General features: G+C 49.7%; 1 protein-coding gene across 4 annotated transcripts in view; it reads right to left on the bottom strand.

Moving 5' to 3' along the window:
* Positions 1-24,094, bottom strand: part of WWC1 (WW and C2 domain containing 1) — a 153,996-nt gene that overhangs the window by 31,072 nt on the left and 98,830 nt on the right. For all 4 annotated transcript variants that reach the window (XM_019450242.2, XM_019450243.2, XM_019450245.2 and 1 more), the window contains 10 exons: positions 21,483-21,612; positions 19,720-19,866; positions 18,444-18,517; positions 14,452-14,694; positions 7,887-7,976; positions 6,520-7,055; positions 3,464-3,572; positions 2,947-3,027; positions 1,947-2,033; positions 568-760 (listed from right to left, as the gene is read on the bottom strand). In XM_019450242.2, coding sequence (XP_019305787.1) covers positions 568-760; positions 1,947-2,033; positions 2,947-3,027; positions 3,464-3,572; positions 6,520-7,055; positions 7,887-7,976; positions 14,452-14,694; positions 18,444-18,517; positions 19,720-19,866; positions 21,483-21,612 — 1,690 coding nt within the window. The remainder of the gene's footprint in view (positions 1-567; positions 761-1,946; positions 2,034-2,946; positions 3,028-3,463; positions 3,573-6,519; positions 7,056-7,886; positions 7,977-14,451; positions 14,695-18,443; positions 18,518-19,719; positions 19,867-21,482; positions 21,613-24,094) is intronic.

Here is a 24,094-nt window from a genome sequence, read left to right as displayed (position 1 = left end):
CATCTAGTATGTGCAGACACACTGTTGTTTTACATCCTTGCTATGGGGACCAGCGGCAATCAGCAGTACTTGGGAGCTTATCAGAAATGCAGAATCTCTTGGTGCCTGCCCCCACTACTGCCCCAGACTTGCTGAATCAGAATCTGAATTTTAACCAGAGCCCCAGGTAACTTGTGTGCATGTTCAAGTTCCAGAAACACAGCTTTAAGCCTCATTTAATCCTCAGAGAACCATCTGTGAGGTGGGCAGTGTTAGCTGGATTTTACAGATAAGGAAACTGAGACTGAGAATTAAAGAGTCATAGGCAACGCAGCCTCGGGCACAAGGGATGAAGCCCTGTAGTTCCATGGTTGACAAAGGGGCTTCCCGCCTCCTCGCCCCCTGCTCTCAATGAGTGTGCCAATGCTGTTCACCTGTGCAACAGTCCCTGCCTGGAACCCAAGACTAGCTTCACACTACAGCCTGTGTTTTCTCCAAGCCTTCTCCCTGAAATACAAGGTGGGCCAATCTCCAGAAGGACAGACGGCTGGACAGTCAGACAGACAGACAGGCAGGCACAGCCCTCACCAGGCACTCCTCCAGATGGCTTCTATCGGTGGTACAGACATCAACTCTTAAGGTCTTCTGGTGAAGGGCTGGATAGGACATGGACACCCAGAACATTTCATTGAACACGAGAGTGTCTGAGGCATCCAGGGGCCGGGTCCGGAACAGGCAGGTGGTGCTTTCGGAGCAGGGAAGGATAGCTACACGAATGTTCCTAGAGAGAGACAGAGGAGAGCCTGAGTCAGCCTGGGTCTGGGATAATGTGTTGGGCTAAACTGTTGCCGCAAATCCCTAAGACAATAACAGTGGAGGAGTTTGTAATTTCTCAAGCGGTTATGCAGATATTTGTAAGGGAAGCAGAGAAGGCCCCAAGGATAACAATTGCTCTTCCTTCTCCCAAATCTCCAATCCTTAGAACCTCAAAGAGTATGGAACCTGAGGTCAACAGTGTGCAAACTTCTGTGCACAGAAGGATCAGCAAGATTGTTAACACTCAGGAATCCTTATACAGCTGCTGGTAGGAAGGCAAAATGCTACCGCCCCTGCAGAGGGGAATGTGACAACCCTAACACAATTCCAGATGCACTGGCCTTGTGACCCCATTCACCTTGCTTCTAGACACTCTTCTACAAATACCACTGTACAAGTACCAATGAGATATGGAGAAGGTTACTTGTTCTGGCACTGTTTGTAAGAGCAAATGACTAAAGACAACCCTAGTGTCTAATCTTCTTTATTCTGTTTGTCCTGCTTTCCTCCTGTCTTTCCCTTTCCCACATGTCACAGCCTCAGATGCTGGCCGGGTACAGACCTCAGAAATATAAGCTCCTGCTGCTGCCCCAATGCCTATCATCTAAAGGAGAAACCTGCAGGCAGGTGAATGCAATGAAACGTAAACCCGGTCTGCCAAGGCAAGAGCCAACAGGCAAATAGCACAGGTGTTTGCTGTATAATCAACTGTAAGGTAATACCCATCACGCCCTTCCAATAGAAGCACAGTGACAGGCGCAGGCTCTTGAGAATTTCAGGCCTCTTTCTGTGTGCAATATTTGAGCTTAGAGCAGATAATAGGGGCCATGACCCTCTTCTTTGTGAGGCTTCAAGTTCAAAGGGCAAGGATTTGCTCACCACCCCGCTCTTAGTGCTGGCACATGGTAGGTGCTCACAATGTGCTTGTGAAGGAACTGAAACTGCCTACAGTGCTTCTCGTTCCAGTCAGCGAGTTTGCCATCACGCCTGTATCCACATCCACATTCACAGTACTGACACTGTGCATCATGGCCACACAGATGAAATACGCACGGGGCCCGATGGTGCAGCGGGCAAGGGCAGGAGAGTGCCCCCAGGGATGGCCGCAGAGGTTGAGAGGCTCATACAAACCCTGTCAGCCACATACTCACACTTTCTGGTCTTGTTGCAGCAACAGAGCAGAAAGGTTACTGAGCTGGATGATTAATATTGCAAATTGCTTATTCTTCTCATCGTACCTGAAATGGAGAGGGACATATGGAGCACATATGAGTAACACATTTCTCTCTCTCTTAATCATCACAGACGTGGCTGCTGGCTGCTTGGGGGACTGTGGGGAACTTGAGAGCACAGGCCCAGTGCTTTGGGCCATGTAGGGATGCAGGTTCAGACCTGCCGGTCTGAATTCTTATTTTTATTTTTTTTTAAATGAAGTGTCAGCTTAGATTTCCGTTTTTTTTTTTTTTTTTTTTTTTACATTTATTTATTTTGAGAGAGACAGAGTGTGAGCGGGGAAGGGCCAGAGAGAGAGGGAGAATCCCCAGCAGGCTCCACGCAGTCAATGCGCAGAGCCCAACGCGGGGCTTCAACCCCATGAAACCGTGCCGTCATGACCCAAGCCGAAATCGAGAGTGGGATGCTCAACCAACTGAGCCACCCAGGTGCCCCTATCAGTCTGAATGTTTAAGGAGAAGCCAGAAGATTGTGCTGTGTGAAATCTCTTGATACTTGAATATTGGCAATTTCTACTAAAAATAATATTGTGGCCATCCTGCATCAAGGGAAAACACAGGAACAACAAATCTGGGCTGCAGCCCCCAATGGCTGAAACTTCAATGGGACAGTAAGCCAAAAAACCACAGCAACAATGGCCCCAAAAAACAAGGCACAGGAGGTCTTGGTCATGGTCTTGCTCTGCCACTGGCCAGCTCAGTGAGTTGGGGCAAGTAACAAGGTCTTCAAAGCCTCATTCTTCTCTTTGGTAAAATGTGGAGGTGAGAGGGAGGGAAAGGGTTGGCCCTCTTTAGTTAGGAGGCCACAAGTGTCGGCAGGTCCTGCTGGTTCTGCCTTTCTCCCCTAGGCAGCCATGAAGGTCAAAACTGGGAAGATGCGGCTGACCACCCATGTGCTCCTGCCCTCCCAGTCACTTACTTCAGGGCAATCTGAACCCGGGTTGCACCCACTGCTTCGGATTCGTCACTGTCAAAAGCGGCAGCTTCTGAAGCACCCGGTCTGAGAGGCAACACAGGGAAGAAGGAGGGTCAGGCTTCCCTGCAGTCACCTGGGGCCAAAGTCATCTTCCAGAAACAGGGTTCCCTCTGGGAGGGCACAGTCGGGTCCTCAAGGAGGAAAGTCTGGGTCAGCTCAGACTCCCTGCAGATTCCGCCTTCCCACAACTGCTCAGGATTCCTGTCTTGAAGGGGCTGCACTTCCTCCAGCATGAACTCCCCCAGCCATACGCTCCTTAATGGCAATCGTGGAACTGGCACTCCCGCGAATGTGAAGTGCCCCCAGCCAGGAGGAGCAGCACTGTCTGCATCTTCAGCCTATACCACACAGGGCTGAGTCACCTGGCCATGCCCTTCTGTGGGTTCCTCCCACATACCTGAGGGGGCCCAGGCTCTGCATACTCAGACTTCCCAGAGACAGTCAAGACTCAGGGACCCACCTCTGCACAGAAGCCTCATACACACCACTGTCCCCGGCCACGGATTCATCTGACACAGCAGCTGACACACAGGCCACTTTCAGGCTGCACCCCTGGGCTGTATTCACAGCTGGAGAAAGGAAGGATGGCAAGACAGGATTCAGAAACCAGGACACTGTCTTTGCAACACACACTTATGACCTACCCTCTGCCCCAAGAGAGTCCTGCCAAATACCACCACTGAACTCGACAGCAAGGTCCTGCCTTCCTTTGGGGTGAAGGAAGGGGTAGCGGATGATTCTGTGTTTAGCATCCCAGACTTGGAAGCCAAACTGCATGGGTTCAAATCTCAGCTCCACCACTTACGGCTTCATGACACTGGGACGTGGATTTCACCTCTCGAACCCTTGGATTCCTTATCTGTAAAACGGGAATAACAACACTTACCTGGTAGGGCTGCTGGGGGGGACTCAATGAGACATTATAGGGAAGTCCTCAGTACAGAGACTGGTGCAGGAAAACGCTGTAAAATTCAGCACCACTATCCTTATTGCAACGGTCATTCCCAGCACTATGGTGATGCCTTCTAGATCAATCCCTACACACCTGGGGTGGGGCGGGGCAAAGTAACAACTGCTGGACCCTTGGGAGGGGCAAGTAGAAGAAAAGGGAAGATTTCAGCACGAGCTCTCCTGCTCTGCCTATCCCATTCCACTCCTAACTCAGCTCTCCAGCTCCCTCCCCTTGACGGAGGGCCTCAAAGGTCTCCGACCCAGGGCTCAGACCAGGCACTTGGCTCATGCTGCACATTCCTTCCTTCTTCAAGTCACAAGCGCTGGAGGCGTGGCAGGCCAGGCTCAGAGCTACCAGCATGGATAGGAAGGCTCCTGAGCTCCATGCAGTGGGAGGGCAAGACCAGATTCAGGCCCTTCAACCTCACAGCTGGCACTTCTGACTGCCTGCTGTGTGCCAGGCCCTGGGGCAGCCTGGAGAAGAGGCTGGGGATGGGCCAGGCTGGGGAAAGGGATGGTGACATTGAGCCTGGGAGAAGCAAAGTGGCCATCTGGGTGCAGCTCTCCCAACCCGTGTTCCATGCCTGCTGCGGCCAGCGGAGACCTCCCGCCTTCAGACCCATGCATCTCCACCCTTCACTAAACCACTTAAGGAGATTAATTTGTCTGCTGACTGAACAGCGGCACTAATCACATAACCTGCTTAGTGTCGAGCTCAGCCTGGCATCGCTCACGGCAGGGACGGCTTTTGGAGATGGCATGAAGGGAATGCCATCCTGAGACATGTGTGGTCCTTGGCCCACAAGCACCGAGGACACTCTGGGGGAGACAAGGAGGGTCACTCCCAGCACCTTGCTGGGTCCCTGACTTGGCTTATTGCCAGCCTTTGACAGAATGTCAAGAGCTCTTCTGAAGCCTCATTACAGGTTCCACCTGCACTCGCTCCTCTCCAGGGGACAATTTTCTGAAGTTTGCCACCTGCTGTAGTAGGAAGCCTGTTTTTATTTTTATTTGAGAGCACTCAGCAAGACTCCCTTCCTGATGAGGGAGCCCCAGGGATCTCTCGGCACCTCTTCTAAGGAAATGGCTGGCAATCACCCAGCAGACCCTTTAATTAACCAGGAAATTTCGTCTCCCCCCTCCCCGCCCCCCCCCTTGCTCCCACCAGCCCTTGCACACGAAGAGATAATTCTGGGCATAGCGGCCAGAGCCTTATGGCTGAGATGGGTCTAGCTTCTTCCAGCTGGCGTTACAAGGAGCCAGGAGCAGGAGCCCTATGCGCACGAAGCCAGCACATGTCTTAGTGTGGGTTCTGGGCAGGTGGTCCTGACCGTATCTTGTATACCTATACTCAATAAATCATGGCCAGGAAAGCCTGGGAGCCCCAGGGCACCCTGCTCACAGTTCTGACCTTCACATCAGATGGGCGTGGTGGGGCCAGTGAGCACCAGAAGTGTCCCAGGAATAAACACACAGGGCTGCCTCACATCCTGAGAGGAGTGTGACAATAAAGAGGTTGGGTTCTGGGGTCAGGAAAACCCAGATTCCAATCCCTTCTTTCCCACTTGCTGGCTGGGGGACCCATAGCAAGTAATATCACCTCTCTAAACCTCTGTCTCCTCATCTGTGAAATGGGCACAACAGAAGTAACCTATTTCACTGTATAAACCACACAGCCCGTCACACAACATACCCCAATAAAATGTAACTATTATAATATATGCTGGCTGCTAAAGAATTTTTCTCCTAATAAATCATAACTGTCACCATCATCATCTTCTGTTTTAGAGATTCCTACCTGAATCTCAATCTATACCAAAATATTCTTTCTGACCCCATGCAGAGTGGGAGCCAGATCCTGTCATTCCCTGGCTTCAAATGGTCATATGGGTCCTTGCTGCTATTAGGATAAAATCCAAACTCCTTACCATGGCCCACCAGGCCTTAAATGACTGGGCCCTTCCTGATTCTCTGGTTTGCTGGTGACCTCTAACCTGTGGCCTCAGAGATTTTGCTCTTACTTTTCCCCAAATGTCGTCTTCCTTCACAACCCAGTCTGAACTGACAGCTCCACCCCCACCTGAGAGGCCCCATCACATCCCATTTTATTTTCCTCCTAGGGCCTTTACTGGTCTGGTTGTATAGTTAATGTCTGTGCCTTCAATGGCATGTAAGCGTCTTGGGGACAGGGACCTGGAGCTTGCCAGTCTTCCACACTGTGTCCTTGTGAGTCACCCTGTGCCTGGCGCATGGCCCATATGCTGACTGAATAAATGAAGGAATCCATGTACAGCCATTAGCACAAGATCTGGCATTTAGTTTTAACAGATGCTTAATATCAATTGAATGAATGGATCCATCATGGAAAAACCCTTAGCCTGGGACCTGGAACGTAGTGAGTACGTAAAAATAATGTCTCCTGAATGAATAAATGGACTGATATACACGTAAAGCCTGGGCAGATAGAAAGCAGTCGGTAAATGGCCCTAATTATCACTGGGGTCTGCACTCAGGCCTGAGTGCAGTTCCTACCCTGCCCCCCCCCTTCGTGGTCCCCCTCTGTACCTTGGCCCAACTGTTTGCCCTCCGTTCCTGGTTCCTCCGGCCGGTACCTCTCCCGGGTGCCACTGCCAAGGCTCAGTTCACAAAGAGTGGCACTCAGCTCCGGGTCGTCAAACTCCAGGGGGCTCAGGAAGGTGTCTCCAGCCAGCAGGGGGTCAGCAATGAGAGGGGAGCAGGGCGGGGACGGAGAGGAGAGTGAGGAGCGGGGGGACAGGGAGGTCATGGACTTCGGGGTGCCAGACAGGGAGCGCAGGGCCTGCAGGCGGCTGCCCCCCTCTGCCTTCTGGGTCTTTGCCACCTCGTCCTCATGGATAGTGGTGATGCAGCCTGAGGGCCGGAAGCCCGTGGCCCCCTCCAGGAGCAGAAACTCCACCTTGCTCTGCAGCTCCGAGTCCAGCTGCTCGAAGGGGTCGTAGTAGAGATCAGTGAAGCTGGCTGAGGTGGAGGAGTCCAGGCTAGAGGCGGCTAGAGAGCCCCGGCTGGATGCGAGGGATCCAGGACTGCTGCCTGAGGAGAGGGACTGCATGCTGCTTGAGAGGCTGGGGGCACGAAGACAACAGAGGGTGAGGACACACAGAAGGAAATGGGCCACCCTGAACCTCCTTCTTGGCTCTGAGAAGCCCTATGGCTGCTCGGAACACTTAATTTTGTTGGACCCTCTTGACAGTCTCCAGGGGAGACCATGCACCCCCATTTCACTAAAAAGGCATCCTGAGAAGGCCACATGATCAGAAAGTGGCAGAAGGGGGATTCCAATCCAAGTCAGCGGCCTTAAAAGTCCACTTTTTCCCGTTTGCCAAACCTCCACTGGCCGTAGTCCATTTTTACACTATGTTTTCTTGTATGAATCCAGCCCTATTTCTTGATATTTTTCTTCAAATAAACTCACTCTTTACTCTTCAACACATTTATTTTAAAAGGAAACTTTACACCCTAAGTGGGATTGGAAAAGCAGCATCATTTACGACAAATAGAAGGCAAGGATTAAAAATATCTGATGGAACAAAATATATTAAATTCCAGCGATATGCTGTTGCCCACTGAGGCCCAGGCCTGAGGCCTGTTCTCTCTGCGTTGGCAAAGCAGGTGGGCAGATATTAGAGATGTGAATGGCACCTGACCGGGGGGGGTGGGGGGGGGGTCTTCTCGGTGCTGTCAGGAGGGCTGAGGGCACCATGGTGCAGACAGGTGAGGGACCCTGCCCTGGCCATGCCACATCAGCCTCGAGTCCACCAGCCTAACCAGCTGCCCCCTGTGTTTCCAAATGTCCACACTCAAGCCATGGAGGACCCAGGAAGGGCAGAGCCTGGGCGACCTCAGGATGCTGGTGTCTGGCTGTCCCAAGGCCACACTTGTGGCCCACTGCTCACCTTTTCAGCTGGGAATGCAGAGCTGCTACCTGCCGGGTGGCTTCCTCCAGTTCTCTCACCAGCTGGTTCCTCTTACTGTTTAACTTTAACCTGAAGGAAGAGAAAGCATGAGTGGGGAGCACGAGGGGGAATCCAGCCTCCATCTTCCTAGATGAAGAATCACAGGCATATACGTGTGAAGATGTACATGCAGATCCACAAACACACAAGAATTTTCTGGGAGTGTTTTACTATGATCTTTGGGGGAGATATGGCCCCCACATATGATCCTATAGGAACTGCTATATTCGTCACCTACTATATAACAGGCACTGTGCTAGGAAATGGGTAACACTGCCTTCATTCATTTGTACAAGAACCCTGCACAGCAAAATGGTTTTTACCACTTTACATATGAGGAAATTGAGGCGCTTAAGAGTTAAATAATTTAATGCTGGAGGATTAGTGGTAGAATTAGAATTCCACCCAAGCAGCCCTCCCTTCTCCTCCTTTTCCCTCCTTCCTTCCCATCCATTGGCCCCTACTCACCCACCAATATTTGCTTAGTGCCTACCTCATACGAGAACCTGGTGGCACTTGGCACTAGGGATAAAGATATAAGCAAAACAGAACTTGTTTCTGCACTTATGGAGCTCACATTCTGCTGGGGAGGGTGGGGGAGGACACACATTAAAAAAGTACTCAAATATCGAATATCTAATGAACATACTGTGTGTCAAGGTTTAGGAATAAAAAGTACGGAATAGTGGAAAAGAACACAGGAGAGACCCAATTTAGACTAGCAGGTGGGATTCTTGGAGCAAGTGGCTTTGTGGGTTAGCCTGTGCTGTACTGAGCTCCCTGGGCTCACAGTTGGACCTTTCATAGCTTCCCTGGCAGCTGGGTAGGTGGGGCATGGGACCAGGTTCTGGCCAATAGGAGGTGAGCAAAGGATGCGCATCAGGCTGAGGTGGTTAAGAGATGTTGGTGGATCTTCCCCACTGCTCCCTGGAGGGCTCTAAAGGAGCTCGTGCCACAGACGGAAGAGCCTGGGTCCCTGAATGACCAAACACACATAAGGCTGCCTGTCAGCCAGGAAAACTTCTACTGTATTTAGCCATAGAAATTTAGGGGGTTGTTTCCTGCAGCAGGTGGCCTCTCCTGACTAGTAGAGAAATTTAAGCTAATATGAAGGATGGGTAGGAGTTGGCCAGGAAAAACACAGGGGAAAGAACATTCCAAGAGGGGAATCACAGCAGGGACCTCTTTCATTTTAAAGACATCATGGCTGCTGTGAGGAAAATGGGCAAGAGGCTGTGGATGGGAGACAGGGACAAGAGTTGGGGTGGCTATGATGGTGTGCTTCAGACGGAGCAGACAGAGAAAGGTCATGGGCTGGATGAGGGGCAAGGCCGAGGGAGTTAAGAGGAAGACTGTGAGGGCCCTGTCACTAGCAACTGAATGGATCTGAGATGGCCTCTGTCGGGATGGGAGAGTGATGGGCAGAGCAGCCCAGGGGAAGGGAAGAGTTCCCTTATGGATGTGTGCGTATGAACACTGAACAGGTGGGCTGTTGTAAACATGGGGGACCCCCATCACATGATGACCACATGAAAAAGATGACCATCTTCTATGGACCAGATTGTGTCCCCTTACCCCCAAAGTCATATACTGAAGTCTTAATAACCTAGTACCTCAAAATGTGACTGTACTTGGAGATAAGGCCTTTAAAGAATTAAGGTAAAATGAGGTCATATGGATGAGTCTTAATCCAACATGACTGGTGTTCTTATAGGAGGAGATTAGGACACAGACATGCATGCAGAGCGGACCGTGTGAAGTCATGGTAGACGTTCATGTATGGATGGCCACCTTCAAACTAAGGAGAGAAACCTCCAAAGAAACAATCCTGGCAGCACTCTGGTCTTGGACTTCAGGCTCCAGAACTGTGAGACAATACATTTCACCTATTTTGTGGTACTTTGGTGTGGCAGACCTAACAAACAAATGTACTGCCTTAGGGCAAAATATAGTGGGGGGAAAAAAGGGAGGGCCCAGGACTAAGCTCTGAGTATGAACAGCACAACAAGGTTGAATGGACCAGCAACAGTTGGCAAAAGAACCTGAGAGAACGAGCCCAGAAGGCCCAGAGAAGATGCAGGGAGTGTGGTGGAGTGTCCTGGAACTTGGGAGCAAAGATCTGCACCAAGGCAAGTCTCATATCTGATACTAAAGCCCAATTCAGTAACTATCTCCCTGGAGGCAAAATCCTTGCATTTAGAAGCAACCACTGGATATAGGCCCATCTCTCAGGTACTCTCCTGAGATCCTGCATGGAGGGCAGCTTGGATGGGCTCTAAGCAGTGTGCTGGCTCCAGGCATGGCTCTCTCTAACCCCTGGAGTGAGCCCACTCTAAGGTCCCAGGATCTGACAGGGAAGGGGCTCCATCAAGCAAGGCTGTGCCCTAGCAAATGCATGATGTGGGCTGCCCTCGTGTATCCGCTAGATTTATGGTTCTCAGTGTGTGGTCCACAGACCTCCTGTAGCAGAAAGGAAGGAATGGTTATTAAATGCTCAATCTTGGGGCCTACTTTGATCAACTGACTCAGAATGTGTGGGGCAGGGCTCAGGAATCTGCATCTCCATTAGGACTCACAGGTGATTTTTAGGCACACTAAGGTTTATGAGCTGCTGCACTGTTTGGAGGCTGGACGTTGTATCTCCCCCAGACAAATGTGTTCCACTGTCGGCCTCATATCCCCTTATGCCACCCTGCTAGAGAAGGAATGACTGACCCGTTCGCAGAGCACAGCCAATCCGGCCTATGGCCTGGGAAAAAGAGTTCATTCTCATGGGAAAACCTAATCATGCCATCCCTCCACCAACACAGGCTCTGCGATGAAGACCAGAGCTTGCTCTAGACAACTGAACAAGATGGTGAGGGACTCGACATGGTCCTTGACCAGCTCAATCCCTGGTGCTGTTCTTCCAGAGTCCTGCTTGGGGCTGGTGGGGCAGGCAGCAGACCGGCAGATGGAGCCCATAATGAATAAAATCCTCGACTCTCAATGGAATGGACAAGACCGTGGGATCTCCTGACTCTCCATAAGAGCAAGCCCTTCAGGCTGTGATGTTGTAGGCTCAAGGAACAGCTGGGGCTCACCATTTCTACCTGCATTTTCCTGTTTTCTGGGAGAAAGGTCATAGAGACGTGTTCTGGCAGTAAATGCAGGTCACACTGGAGCCCAGCTAGGATGCCAAGGGGACTGGGAATCGGGTGGCCTCAACTTCCTGTGCACAGGGGCGTAGCTGCCAGCAGCAACATGCAGGTGCCGAGGCCTCCTAGTAGAGGCGTTGGGCTTAGTAGGACATATGGCATTTGTGTGTGATGCCTGGCACATGCTGGGAAGCCACAGACGCATCAAGCGTGGAAGTAGGAAGAGGATCCAGAAGGTGGAGCTGGAATCCCCACGAGCTGTGGCTCAGTACCTGGGGTGCTGGTTAAAAATGCAAGAGCTTGGGCTACATCTCAGGCCTGGGGAATTGGTCCCTGGGGAGGAGTCCAGGGAGTCCACACTCTAACAAGCACCCTTTGTGACTGCACAGCAGCTCTCAGAAGTGGTGGTGAGGGCCCACGGAAAGGGAGGGGGGGCATGGGGTGCAGGGATGTCTGACTGTGACTGATCTGTGATTGAGGTTTGGCAGGTCTGTGGTTCCTTCCTGGGTATGTCTATTCCTGTCCATCTCAAAGGCCCCTTGAGTGGAGAGGCTGATGTGTGAGGGTGAGGAGCATCATACACTCAGTTGGAGGCTGGGAGGAGGAGACAACGAGAGAGAAGAGAGAGGAACATAAGAAACAAAAGACAGAAAGAGACCTAGACAGAGAACAGCAGAGTCCGGGGGATGAACACATACAGAAAAACACGGGACTAGAAGCAAAGAGCTGTAGACACAGACAAGAGATTGCTGGGTTGGTTTTCTCCTCTCTCCTCTGGAGGATGATCAGAGCCATCAGCACTGTCCCTACCGTTCCCGAGGCTCTCTCCTCTTCCTGCCCACATGCCCCCCCGCAGCTTCCCTCTGCACGTATCTCTGGGACCTCTGGGCTGCCTGGCTCAGCCACTGCTGTGGAGTGGGGATTCTGGCTTCCCTGGACTGGCTGTGTAAACTTGCCGTTCTCAGTGGCAATCGGACCTTTGAAAGACAGGGCTGAGACAATAATAAAAGCCCTTTTGACTGGGCAGTGGCCTCAGCAAGCATGGGCCCCAGAGCCAGCAAGCCTGGGTTCTAATCTCAGCTCTGCCATGTGGTGGTGTTGACCGAGCCTCGGTTTCCTCACCTATAAAATAGAGAATAGTCTCAGGGTTGCTGAGAGATTTAAATGAGATGATACAGGATACTGGGTCTAGCACATAGTGGCGGCTTTTGCCTGTAGCATAGGAGTCTCTAAGATAACCTCCAATCCTACTTTCAAGAAACCAAAATTATTATAGCAGGGAAGAGCCTCAAATCACAATCTGATCCAACTGCCTGCCTTCAGACTATATAGGTATTCAATACGTAGTTATAGTTTTTTTCCCTATCAGGCAACTGAAGTCCATATTGGTCAATGACTTGCTCAGGGTCAGCAGTGGGATGGGTTTCTTTTTTGATCCAACAAGGAGTAAGGCTGCCATGAAATGTGTTTTCTTCAGCTGCTGGCAGTGAGCATCATCAACAGTGAAAGGTTCCCCATGGAAGCTGTAGGGTCTGGGAATAAGTGAGGGACCCAGGGGACTGTTAGAAGAGGCCAGAAGATACATGCAGAAGCCTGGGAAGGGTGTGTGTAGGCCGGCTAACCATTTATTCAACTAACACTGGAGGTACGAGGGTATATAGACACAAGCCTTCTGCCCAAAGTATGCAGCCCCAGGGAGAGCAGGACAGAGTCTTGCTGCTGACGATTTCTAGCAGGTACTTCAAGGGCTGCAAAACACCAATTATGGAAGCCCTGTCCTACTCCTCCTCCACTTGTCTGGTGGTGGGTCACCCCATCAGCCATCCCTTCCAGGGGAGGATAGAAACACTTCCCTGGTAGCCATTCTGAGAAAGGGCTTAAGGATAAATGGACTCTGCTGTGCTTACAAGAGGCCAGGCAGAGGCTGGTCAACGTGACCCCTCGGGCACCCTACCATGTGCAAGGGGGGTTTATTCAGGTGCTGGAGTCGGATGTCAGCTGGGTGCTAGAGAGCTCAGAAGGCTCCCGAAGGGGAGATGCAGAGAGCGCACATCCAGGCCCCTAGGACTCCTGGCCTGCTTCCACTGGGCTGGAGGCAAGTTTACCTTCTTTATAAACTGGGCTTCTGCCTCTGATTTCACTGGAAAAGAGGAATTTCCTTGCTCATTCTCGCCCCCAAACACAAATGCGCATGTGCGTACACATACACAAACACACACACGTATGTGAAAATCACTACCTTTGCTTCTAAGCTCCTTAAGGGTAGGTACCTTGCTCACTAAAGTCTGCTGCCTAAAAAAGTGAAAGTAACTAGAATAGATTTTAAAGACACTGGGGCAGGGATTGTGACTTATTAATTTCTGAATCCTCCAAACTGCCTTGCATGGAAAATATGTACCAAAAAAGCCCATTTCTCAAATAAATGAATAAACAATAGCCTGACGGACAGAATGAAAGAATGAATGAGAAGCTGAGGACTGCAGGGCCTGTGCTGAACACAGGGTTGTGTTCTGTACATGTGGGTGTGGAGGCTGGGGAGACAGTGAAGGAAATCAAGTCTGTTATCCAGAGAACATAAACCAGTAGCTTTTGGGTTAAACCAAGCCCACAGATGAAGGTGATTTAGCCTTCACAATATTACTTAAAGTTATTAAATTAGTTGTCAATAGTTAAAAATACAGACAATTCTTTTCTTGAAATATGGGGACCTCTGGCAGCCTAAGGCCTGAATTCCCACCAGCCAGAGGTGGGAGTTGGCACCCACGAGGGACAAGGGGGTTCTGTGCACTCCAGTGGGACCCAATCTATCAGCAGGTGGGCCTCCAGCATTTGTATTGCCTGTTTGGCTCCTATCAGTATTTCATTCTGCACCCGCATCAAAATTAGTGTTTTTCAAAGTACAAACTGCAACCCCTTAGCATGAGGTGAAATCAATTTAGCGGGTCATGTCGTCATGTAAAGGAATGCAAGAGAGAAAATATCAGAGGGCTATCACACATAGTAAGAGTATACATGCTCTATTTTGTCCCTGTCAGGTGAGTCACTGTCACCGAGTTGGCAAATGACTACTCTACATTATATAGGGTTGTGTGGCTTACGTTAGTCAGAAGATAATTTCTGAAAACTTGCACCCGAGCAGACTTTTTGGTGCTGCGATTCCCTGTGTAAACTCCTAGGTATCTGGTATTCCGGGTGGTGAATCATTTCCCCCAGTTTGCTACTTTAGCAAGTTGCAAGATTTCTACACTGAGTGCTCTTAGAGAGGAGCCCTTACGCCCCAGGTGGTCCCTCTTGCCCCTCCTGCTTCCGTGGAAGATAGACCCAGGAGGGTGGGTCCCAGGCCCCTTCTGGCCCCAGCCCAGCCCCACCTCTCTGTCAGCGCCTTGCTCTGGGTGTCCCGGGCTGCCTGCAGGTCCTTCTCCAGCCGCTTCCGGGCCATCTCCAGCTGCTCCACCTCCCCCTGGGTCCACTTTCGGGGGCTGATGAAGCGCATCTCCTTCAGCAGCTCCTCCTTCTCATTGATGAGGATCAGCCGGTCCCTTTCGGAGTCTAGCACTCCGGGCCAGGCCTCACTGTCAAGCTTGGCCAGCTGGATCTTCAGGTTGGCGATCCTGTGGGTGGAGAGGGGAGCATGACAGGTGTGCCCAGCGGCACTGTGGGAGCAGGGTAACAGACTGTGTTTCCGACATTATGAGGTACCAGGAGCCATGACATCCTCAGAGCAATCTTTGGCAATGACTGTCTTCCCTTGGACCAGCAGGCCATCTCAAGGAACATATTTTCATCTAACAAACACAAATGGTGCCTACCGTGTGCCAACAGTGAGTAGGCTCTGCAGGGGTGGGAACGGGATGTAAACAAAGCAATGTCCTTGCCCTCAGGGATATTAAGGCTGGTAGAACAGAGAGCTGGATTCATCACCAGGCAATAACCTCCTACCGCCAGCTATGTGACCTTGGGCAAGTCACTTCATCTCTCTGGAAGGAACAACAAAGGCTCCTTTGTCACGGGGTTGTGGTAGAAGGTTATTAGACATATTCCATGAACTCTCAAAGCACGGTATTTGGCACATAGTAAGCACTCAAATGAATGTTTCTGTATATATATATACAGAATATAACATTGGGTAAACTCCCCAAGACTTGTTCTGAAAATGAGCAATAATGTGCTCAGAGTGTCTGGCACATAACTCGTGCCCAACCAATGGCAGTCATGGACCCACTACAATGACAGACAGCAAACCCTGAAATTGATAACTGTATGTTCCTAGCCCAGAGAATGGTGGCAGCACAGTGTGGTATAACCAACTGTGGATTTGGGGTCAGAGGCCTTGAGCCAAAGTCTTGGCTTTGGCCTTGACAGAAGGACCATTCTTTTTTTTTTTTTTTAAATGTTTATTTTTATTTTTGAGAGACAGAGAAAGAGAGAGAGAGAGAGCGGCGAGCAAGCATGAGCAGGGGAGGGTAAGAGAGAGAGAGAGAGAGGGACATATGGAATCAGAAGCAGGCTCCAGGCTCTGAGCTGTAGCATAGAGCCAGATGTAGGGTTCGAACTCACAAATCATGGAATCATGACCTGAGCTGAAGTTGGACGCTTAACCAACTGGGCCACCCAGGTGCCCCTATAAAAGGACCATTCTTAAGAAATCATTTTGGTATCATAAGCTTCTAGTACACTGCCTGGTACACTGTAGGCACTTATTAAATGTTAAAAGGATGGAGGTGGGAGCTCAATCCCTTAACTTTTTTGAGATGCAGTACCCTCACCTGTGAGGTGGAACATGCAAGGTGGGTTATGAGAACTGACTGAAAACTTATCATAAAGAGCTCTTTATACATTGCCAAGTGCCCATTGGTAGATTAGGTATAATTACCTTTGGATCCAAGAAAGATTCACAATATAACTAAGATTATTGCTACAAATATCCAAAGGAATCATGACGTGACCCTTTAGGATTCAGCCTTTGCAAAAAGGGCTTTCAGCTATCACATCCTAGCCTCACCTGATCCCTAAAGGGTGGTAAGAAATGGCAGTGAATCTGTTGGACAGATGTCTAGAAATAGGATATGGTTCACCTAAGACTGAAAGTCATAAATGTGGCCAATACATGTTGAGAGCCCAGGTCTCTGGACTCCCAGCTCAATCTTATCTGCAGATATGTGGCCCAACCGTTATTTTATAAAAACATCATTAGGGTCAAAATCTCCACACTGTGCAGTAAAAATCCCATGCAGACAAACACATCTAGGTTTGGTTATTGCCCAGCCAAATGTATCAGAGGGATTCTTAGAGTTGATTAATTTAAATTCCGCATTCACAAAGAGAGTAATCTGGGATAAATTGGTAGCTTCCACCACTCTGAGGATGGAGTGGCGTGGACAGGTCTGGCGGGGGCTCCATTGTGCACAGTACACTGAAGGCTTGATCGATGCTTACATGTACTTTCTAGTGGTGCTTTCCCAGTGTTCCTTAACCTTCAGGCCATCTTTGGCGAAGCTGATGAAACTACTAGACTCACTCTGCAGAAATGCACATGTGACAAAACATGGCACACAGACCTTTCGTTACAGCTACCTGCCCTCCTACCTGGAGTCCTGCAGCCTGCTTTCCATTCAGCGGCTGCTCTATCCTTGACACTTAAACTACCTCTGGGTGAAGAGTGAGGCTCAAAGCTGGATTATGGCAGATGAGCCAGGAAGCTCTGTGATGGGAAGCTTAATGGTTCAACCCCAGAGGGAAGATTTCAATTCTTCAGTCTCTCCAGAATGGATCTTCTAATATAGGCATCATTGCAGACTGGAATATATCCAGGGTTCAGAGTGGTCCCCCTTCAGAGGGGACACGTGGCTGTCCAAATGCAGAAGTCTTGTTGTTTTGCTGGGCCTCTAGGGGGAGCTGAAATAATGCACAGTGTTTTTTTTCTACCTGACCAGTATCCAATTTCTCCTCCTTCTGTTAACAACACTCCCAAGTTTTCTTTGGGATATCACTCTTCCAATACTTAAGTCTTTTGGTTCCCACAAAGCTGACCTCAATCCCCTTCCCAGAGTTGGGCACATGACCCATGCCCGGACCTTCAGAAAATTCTAATTCCTCCAACACTGCAACAATAATTGGATCACTAGGAAAAGCCAGGGAGCCTCAAGCCTTAAACCTGTTAAATCTGTTGGGATAGGTAGGTCCTCCTGCTGCTGGGGTTGCTAACCTGATAGTATATAACTCTAGAATTGCTGGGGGTCACCTTTACATTTTGAAAGGAAAGTCTGTCAACACAAAGGCAAGCAGGGTAGAGAAAAGAAGAGAAACTGAGTTTATGTAACCTGATTTGAATCCCTGGATCCAGCTGTGTCTGAAGCTGGTTTATCCTAGGACTTTGGAATTCAATAAGCTGACAAATTCCCTTTTTTATTTCTTCTACTTTCTATAGGATTTCTGTCATTGCTGCAAAGGGTTTTGCTGCTCACACAGAGTTGGCAGAGGGGCAGAACTAGGCACTGCCACACCCTACATGGCCTGGCTTAGAATGCCATGGGCCAGGCAGTGTAACCTAAGGAGGAATGGATGCGATATTCCTAGCTTCATTCACCATTATGCTCTGTGGGTTCTTACCCAGTAAGGCTGGCCCTGTGCATAGGAAGCTCACAGACTTGGAGCCAGATTGTCCAGAATTCAAATTCTGACTCCATCATCTTGAAAAGTCATGAGACATCTCATATTTTACCTTTCTCTTCTCTAACATGGAAATCATATAAGATGTGCTATAAGGTTGCTTTTAAAGTTAAATGAGATGATACACATACAAATGCTTTAATACAACACCTGGCCCATAACAGATGCTCTAAAAACATCAGGTTTGATTATTGTTTTAATTTTATTTGTGGCAGTGGAACCCAACTGCTTAGGAGACTGTGAAGCCACAAAATATCTAGTCACTGGGATCTACAGTTTATAAGCACAGCTTGCTCCCAGTTGGGCAGGAGACACCCAAGTGTTCAGTATCCAGAGGTTTTTCTCCTATTGCTAAAACCTCAGAAGTGCTCCTTCAAACCAGACTACTCACAGGATCATTGGAAAACCCTGATTAGAGAAACTGAGCTCAGCAAGTGGAAAGATAACTAGGCTCTGAGGTTTAACAGATTTGGGTGCAAAACACAGCTTCTACTTTTTATCTAGTGAAGTGTCCCTGGCTCAGTCATTTCCTGAGTTCAGAGAAGGTTAAAATATATGTGTCATAATAGTTATCTTCATAATCTTTGATGATTAAAGATGAGGTGTGTGAAAAGCCAGGCATGGGGCAGGCAGGCACTCTGCAATGGCAATTATCATTGTTGGAACCATCCCGCCCCCAGCCCCTAATTACCTTCTCTTAGCTTCTTCATATCGAAGGCGCAATCTGACCTTCTCTGCCAACTGATTGTTGCTGCTTGCGCCAAACTGGGGGAAAGAACAAAGTGGGGAATTATATGGCCATTGTGGCCGGTGCTGAGTTGGATTTCAAGAGCTCACGAGAGAGTTGACAGCTTGCGTGGGAAGTAGCTAAGAATAGCCCCCAATTACCAAGCTGGCTGTGTGATAGCAGGGAAGCTAGTCAGGCAAAGACACTTCCTGCAGGCTGTGGGAAGACCCTCAAATTCAGACATCTATCACTTCTAGAAGAGAAGCTGAGAGCCCAGAATATCATCTTGCAGCCCCGAATGGCTTAGAGCCCATTCAAGCCCCAGCAGCATGGAGGACAGCTGGTCAGGAGGAAACAGGGACAGCCAATATACAAGAAAGGCATCCTGGGGGTGCTGGGGAGGGGCTCAACTGAAAACCCAGGGAGGTTGCAGCCAGGACTGAAACACTGAGTGAGCGAGGAGAAGGTCCTAGAACCTTCAGGGAGGCCTACAGATGGCTTGTAGCTGGACACATGGGTGGTCTGGAGACGGAAGGGACAGCCCATTTGCCATGTCTTTCTGTCAAGAGTGGCAAGAAGCTACAAGGTTCACCCAAGCAGATATGGATATAGCTTCTCTTCACAAGTGGGGACACAGCTATATGAAGAATCAGATAGGAATAGCATTTAGCCATGGAGGCTGGGAGGCGACTTTGCTCAATGTCACCTGCTCTAGGAAAACAAAAGTTCTCCAAACATTCCAGATGGCTATGGGTCAGTCCTGCTCTAAAGCTTTCATGAAATAAATCTGGATGGTGCTCACACTATTCACTACGGTGCCCAGACTGAGCTTTTGAAGAGAGCTGTCTGAAAGCTGCATGTATTGTTTCAGGATGAACAGAAGGAAAGTATCATCTGCTTCACAGCTGGTGAAAGAAAAACAGAATGGTGTTGCAAATCTGTAGGAAGGAAACCAGAGAGAGCCACTGGTCCTTCACACATGCTTTCTGTGCAGCATCTAGAGACGCAAACGCATGGCTAGGCAACACTCAAGACCGAGGCTTTCCCCCCACAGCGTCGGCTTTCCCCCCCACACCATCATCTCATGTCATCCTGGGGCCAAGAGGTCTGCAAGAGAATGGAGCTCCAGGAGGCCACGTTAGCAGGCAGGCCCACAGAGAGATACCAGTCACCTCCCAAGGTGAGAAATGAGAAGGCGGCTGCCCACTACGGCAGCCTCCTGGGTACAACATCTACTCACACTTCCCGAGATGTCTGTCTGGGAGCTCACGTCCAGGTACTGTTTCGGCAGTGAGAAACCTGAACTTTCCAGAGAGCTGCTGCTGGACCACAGGTCAGAGTGGGACCCTCTGTCGATGAGGAAGCCGTCCTTCAGCATGGCGAGGCTCTAAGCAGGGGAGGGCAAGGTTAGCAACACAACTTTCTGGGAGGGAGCTCTGGTTTGTCACCCTCCATGTGCTCTCCTCTCCACTTCTGTAATGTGGTAGGCATCCTAGCTCTCTCTGGATATTCCACTTACCTTGTAAAGAGCTGGCAGCAAGTGGGTGGTTGCTCAGTGCCGGGTACTGTGCTGGGTGTTCTACTCGGGAAAGACTGGCATGGACACTGGCTCTAGAGCTACACTGCCTGACTTGGAATCCTTGCTCTGCTACTTGCTAGCTGTGTGACCTGAGCTAGTTGATTAAGTTCTCTGTGCCTCAGCTCCCTCTCCTAAACAAATAGGGATAACCACAGGGCCTGTCTCATAGGACTACCATACTGATTTAACAAGATGGCCAGTATAACGTGCTAGTACAGCCAACGCTCAGTAATTGTCAGCTTTATCATCATCTTACTTAATCCTCACATCAGTCCTCTGAAAAATGACCTAGGATTATCCCCATTTCTTTGCTAAGGGAGTTGTTACACGCAAAGGCTGGCAAATGACAGAGCAGGATGTGGTCCTGGCCTGACTGAAGATGCAGTGCTCTTAAGTGAGAGTCATGATAGGAACATGGCTCACGACTGTCCACGAGCGCCTGAACGCTTTCATCAGGTTGCTGCCCTGGGCAAGAGCTTCAAAATCATTCTGTTTGTCCTAGAGCATAAAGCTCCCTTCACTACATCAGTTATAGCAACCCCGAGCCTGAGTCCTAATCTGCCAGTGGGAACACAAACAAACACAGTATCTCAGTGGTCAGGGTCATTCCGGTGAGGGGAGGTAGAGTGTCTAAGGGTTAAAAGAATAGACATCTGTGTCAGTGTTTATGGGTTCGAATCCTCACTCCACCATGGACTCTGAGCTGTGTAGCAGTTATCTGTATGAAGGGAATAACCTAGGGCTGATGTAAGAGATAAGTGAGATACAATGCATGCAAAGTGTCCAGTTCAGTTGCCTGGCATGTTAAATCACACCGATTATCATTTGTCTGGTCCTCAGCAGAGGAAGAGCATGCAATGTAATTCTTATAAAGATGTTATATTTCGATGTCAGGGCTGTGGATGTCAAAACCATCTCCCTCCGTTTGGTTCTTTGAGAAGTAAGCCAGGTGGCCAGAGCCAGTGACAAGGACATGACCTTTGGACTCAACCAGATGGCTCCTAGTACAACTCTGCCAGTGATGTGACTTTAGGCAAGCCACCTATTGCTTCTGATCCTCCTTTTCCTACTCTACACAGTGAAACTGAAAGCCCAAAAAACTAGTGATGAGAGCTCAGTGATCTGTGCAGCATGTGGTAGTAGTGTGAGTCTTGGCACAGAAAAGTGCTCCAGGCACACGTGGGCAGCTCTGTCAGTTAAGCATCCAACTTCGGCCCAGATCATGATCTCATGGTTTGTGGGTTCAAGTCCCATGTCGGGCTCTGTGCTGACAGTGCAAAGCCTGCTTAGGGTTCTCTCTTTCTGCCCCTCCCTGATTTGTGCTTCTCTCTCAAAATAAATAAAGTTAAAAAAAAAAAGAAAAAGAAAGAAAGGTGCTCCAAAGAAATTGAGAGATGGGACCCACATCACTGGAGCTCTCGTACCTTAATGAGATCTTGCTTTTCTTTTTCTCCACAAGTGATGGCCTTTTTGATGGCTTTTGTTTCTCTCAACACAGCCTGAGCTTCATCCAGTTTGTAGCTGCCCTGAGCATCAGACATTTTCTTATCGATTCTAGGAAACAGTCAATGGGAAAGTTCAGAAAAAGACAGGGTGAGGGATGAAGTCTCCCCAGAGGATAAGACGACAGGCTTCGGTCCTGCAGCAAGGCTCCTCTCTGTCCTGCATACCCTCCCTTCCCCAGGTCTAGCTGCCTGTGAAATGTCCCACAGGGTGGGGCTGCAGAAGCAACACCACTCTTTAAGTCAAGGGTCCTCTAAGCATCAGCTCTTACAGGAATTGTTCCCTGATTACCTCCCTGCTTCCTCCAGGCTAGGCTAGGTCTTCCCATCACACTGCACATAGCTGGACACTGCAATCATTATGTTGTGTTCTAGTTAGCAGAGCATGTGGTAGTATCCTTGACTTGTTACTAACAGGCTTGGGACAGGGGCAGGATTGAAAATGTTTAAGTAGTTTCGGTATCTGGCACAGGACAGTCCTTTAACTCAAGGTCTCTCAACCTCAGCATCTTGACATTTGTGTAGGATGATTCTTTGTTGTGGGGGGCTGTCCTGCACATTGTCCGGTATTTAGTAGCACCCTTGGCCTCTGCCCACTAGGTGCCAGTAGCGTCTTGGCCCCAAGCTGTGACAACCAAAAATGCCTCCATACTTTGCCTAGTGTCCCTTTGGGAAGAAGAGATAGATCTCCCTCAATTGAGACCCACTGCCTTTACCGAGTATTTGCTGAGTAAACACACAAGGAAGGAAAGGTGTGAATGATGGAAAACTCTCAGCCCTGCTACTTAGTAGTGTGACCTTGGGCATGGCCCTTAACAAGAGGCTTAGCTTCCTCCTCTAAAATAACCCGGGTAATGTCACCTGCCCAGCCCATGTTCATGAAGCTGTTAGGAATGTCAAATGGGATAAGGGATGGATAATCAAGTGCACTGGGAGGTACGGGATAAAATCAGCTTATCTAGGCCCCATATACAGGTTCATTTTGGAGGGTGGAGGGGGAGTTAAAAAAAAAAAAAAAAGAAAAAAGTTAAGGACCACAATGCCACTTTCTGAAGGTCAGACCAAACCAGAGATGGTGGAGGTCCCCACCCTCTGGGGAAGGAGGCTGGGGTATGGAGAACCTTCAGAAGGCAAAGATAAATTTTAACTGCTTCACACTTTCCCCAAAGGCTAGGCCTGAAGTTTTAGTCCCCAGTGGAGAAAAGGAAGTTTTACCGTCTGAGGGAACACCACAAACCCATTATTTCAGGATGAGAAACCGCTCACAGGCATTCCTCTCTGGTTTCCTGCTAGAAGCCAAATTGTCCTGGGCTAAAAATAACCTGAGTGGGGAATCACTGATGGGGGGAGCAGGTTTTCATCCTGGTCTGTCTGTGCCTCCGAACAGGAGAGAGGGAGAAGACTCGGGAGAGAACTCCGGTCTCAGCACGGCCCTCCCCCTTCCCTTCCCTTCCCTTCCGTTATTTCAGCCTCCGTGGAGAGAAAACAAAGCCCCATTTATGTCTCCCCACTAAAAATAGCCTGTCTATTCCTTTCGAGGACTTGGGCCTGAGCAAGCCTGCCAGGTTGGCTAACACTGGTCTCAAATTTAGTTTGAAAAATTAGTCTAAATGGAGCTTTCTGCAGCAGAGGCGTGCCCGAGATGCTCTGTGGAGGGGAGGATCCCCCAGGATGGGAGGTGGCCCGGCCCCAAATGGAGGCGAGGAGGGCAGGGAAGATGCCATTTGCTTGAGTCGGGCTGGGGGCTCTGGGGAGGGGGCTGTGCCCAGCTGTCCTCTGCCAACAGGGTGAGGATGGCTTTGAATCCTCAGCAGGATAAGACAGAAGTGGTTTGTCTGCTGTGCCTTGGGCTCCTCAGACAGCCTCTACCTGATTTCCCTCAGGGGCCTTAGCAACCCAGGCTCTGGAATTTGGCTCCAGAGAGTAGCTCCAAGAGGGAACACTCTTGGGATTGAGGTTGGGGGGAGGGGAACAAAGGGTCACCATTATGTGCTCAGTGAATGAATCTCTCTTTTTTTTTTTTTAAGGGAAGAAAAGTTATGTGGTTGTAGGGGAGAGGAGGGTGTAGTGGGCTGCATGTGTTCTAGAATTTCCAAATTATGCGGCTGTCCGGAGATTCACACACCCGGGAGCGGCAGGACAGCCACGCAGAAGCAGGGCAAAGGCTCTGACAGCAGGCAGCTCTTCTTGGCAATTCTTACCTGGGCAGGATGGCTTTGGGGGACGTGCCTTGAGATGCCGAACTGCTCCCCACCCACAGGGGTGACATGCCACATCGCATCTCCTTCCTGTTTACAAGGGCTCAGGGCAGCTGACAGGCCCAAGTCCTTTTGATTTTTCTTCTCAGGCTCCTAAGAGGCATCCTTCAATCCTCATCAACATTTCCTTTTTTTAAAAAAACTGGGGCTGCTGACTGTGAACTGGACAAATGGAAGAGTTTCACCTTCCCCCATGCTCTGCAAAGGGAGGAGGCTGAGATAGAAGTGACTAGATCACCTCCTACCACTAGCTTCTGAAAAAGATCCCAAGAGACA

This window comes from Panthera pardus, unplaced genomic scaffold (genome assembly GCF_024362965.1).
Source record: "Panthera pardus isolate Hobbes unplaced genomic scaffold, ASM2436296v1 HiC_scaffold_2, whole genome shotgun sequence".
Lineage (NCBI taxonomy): Eukaryota > Metazoa > Chordata > Mammalia > Carnivora > Felidae > Panthera > Panthera pardus.
Note: the sequence above shows the minus strand (reverse complement) of the source record. Positions and strands in the feature narration are given on the sequence as shown.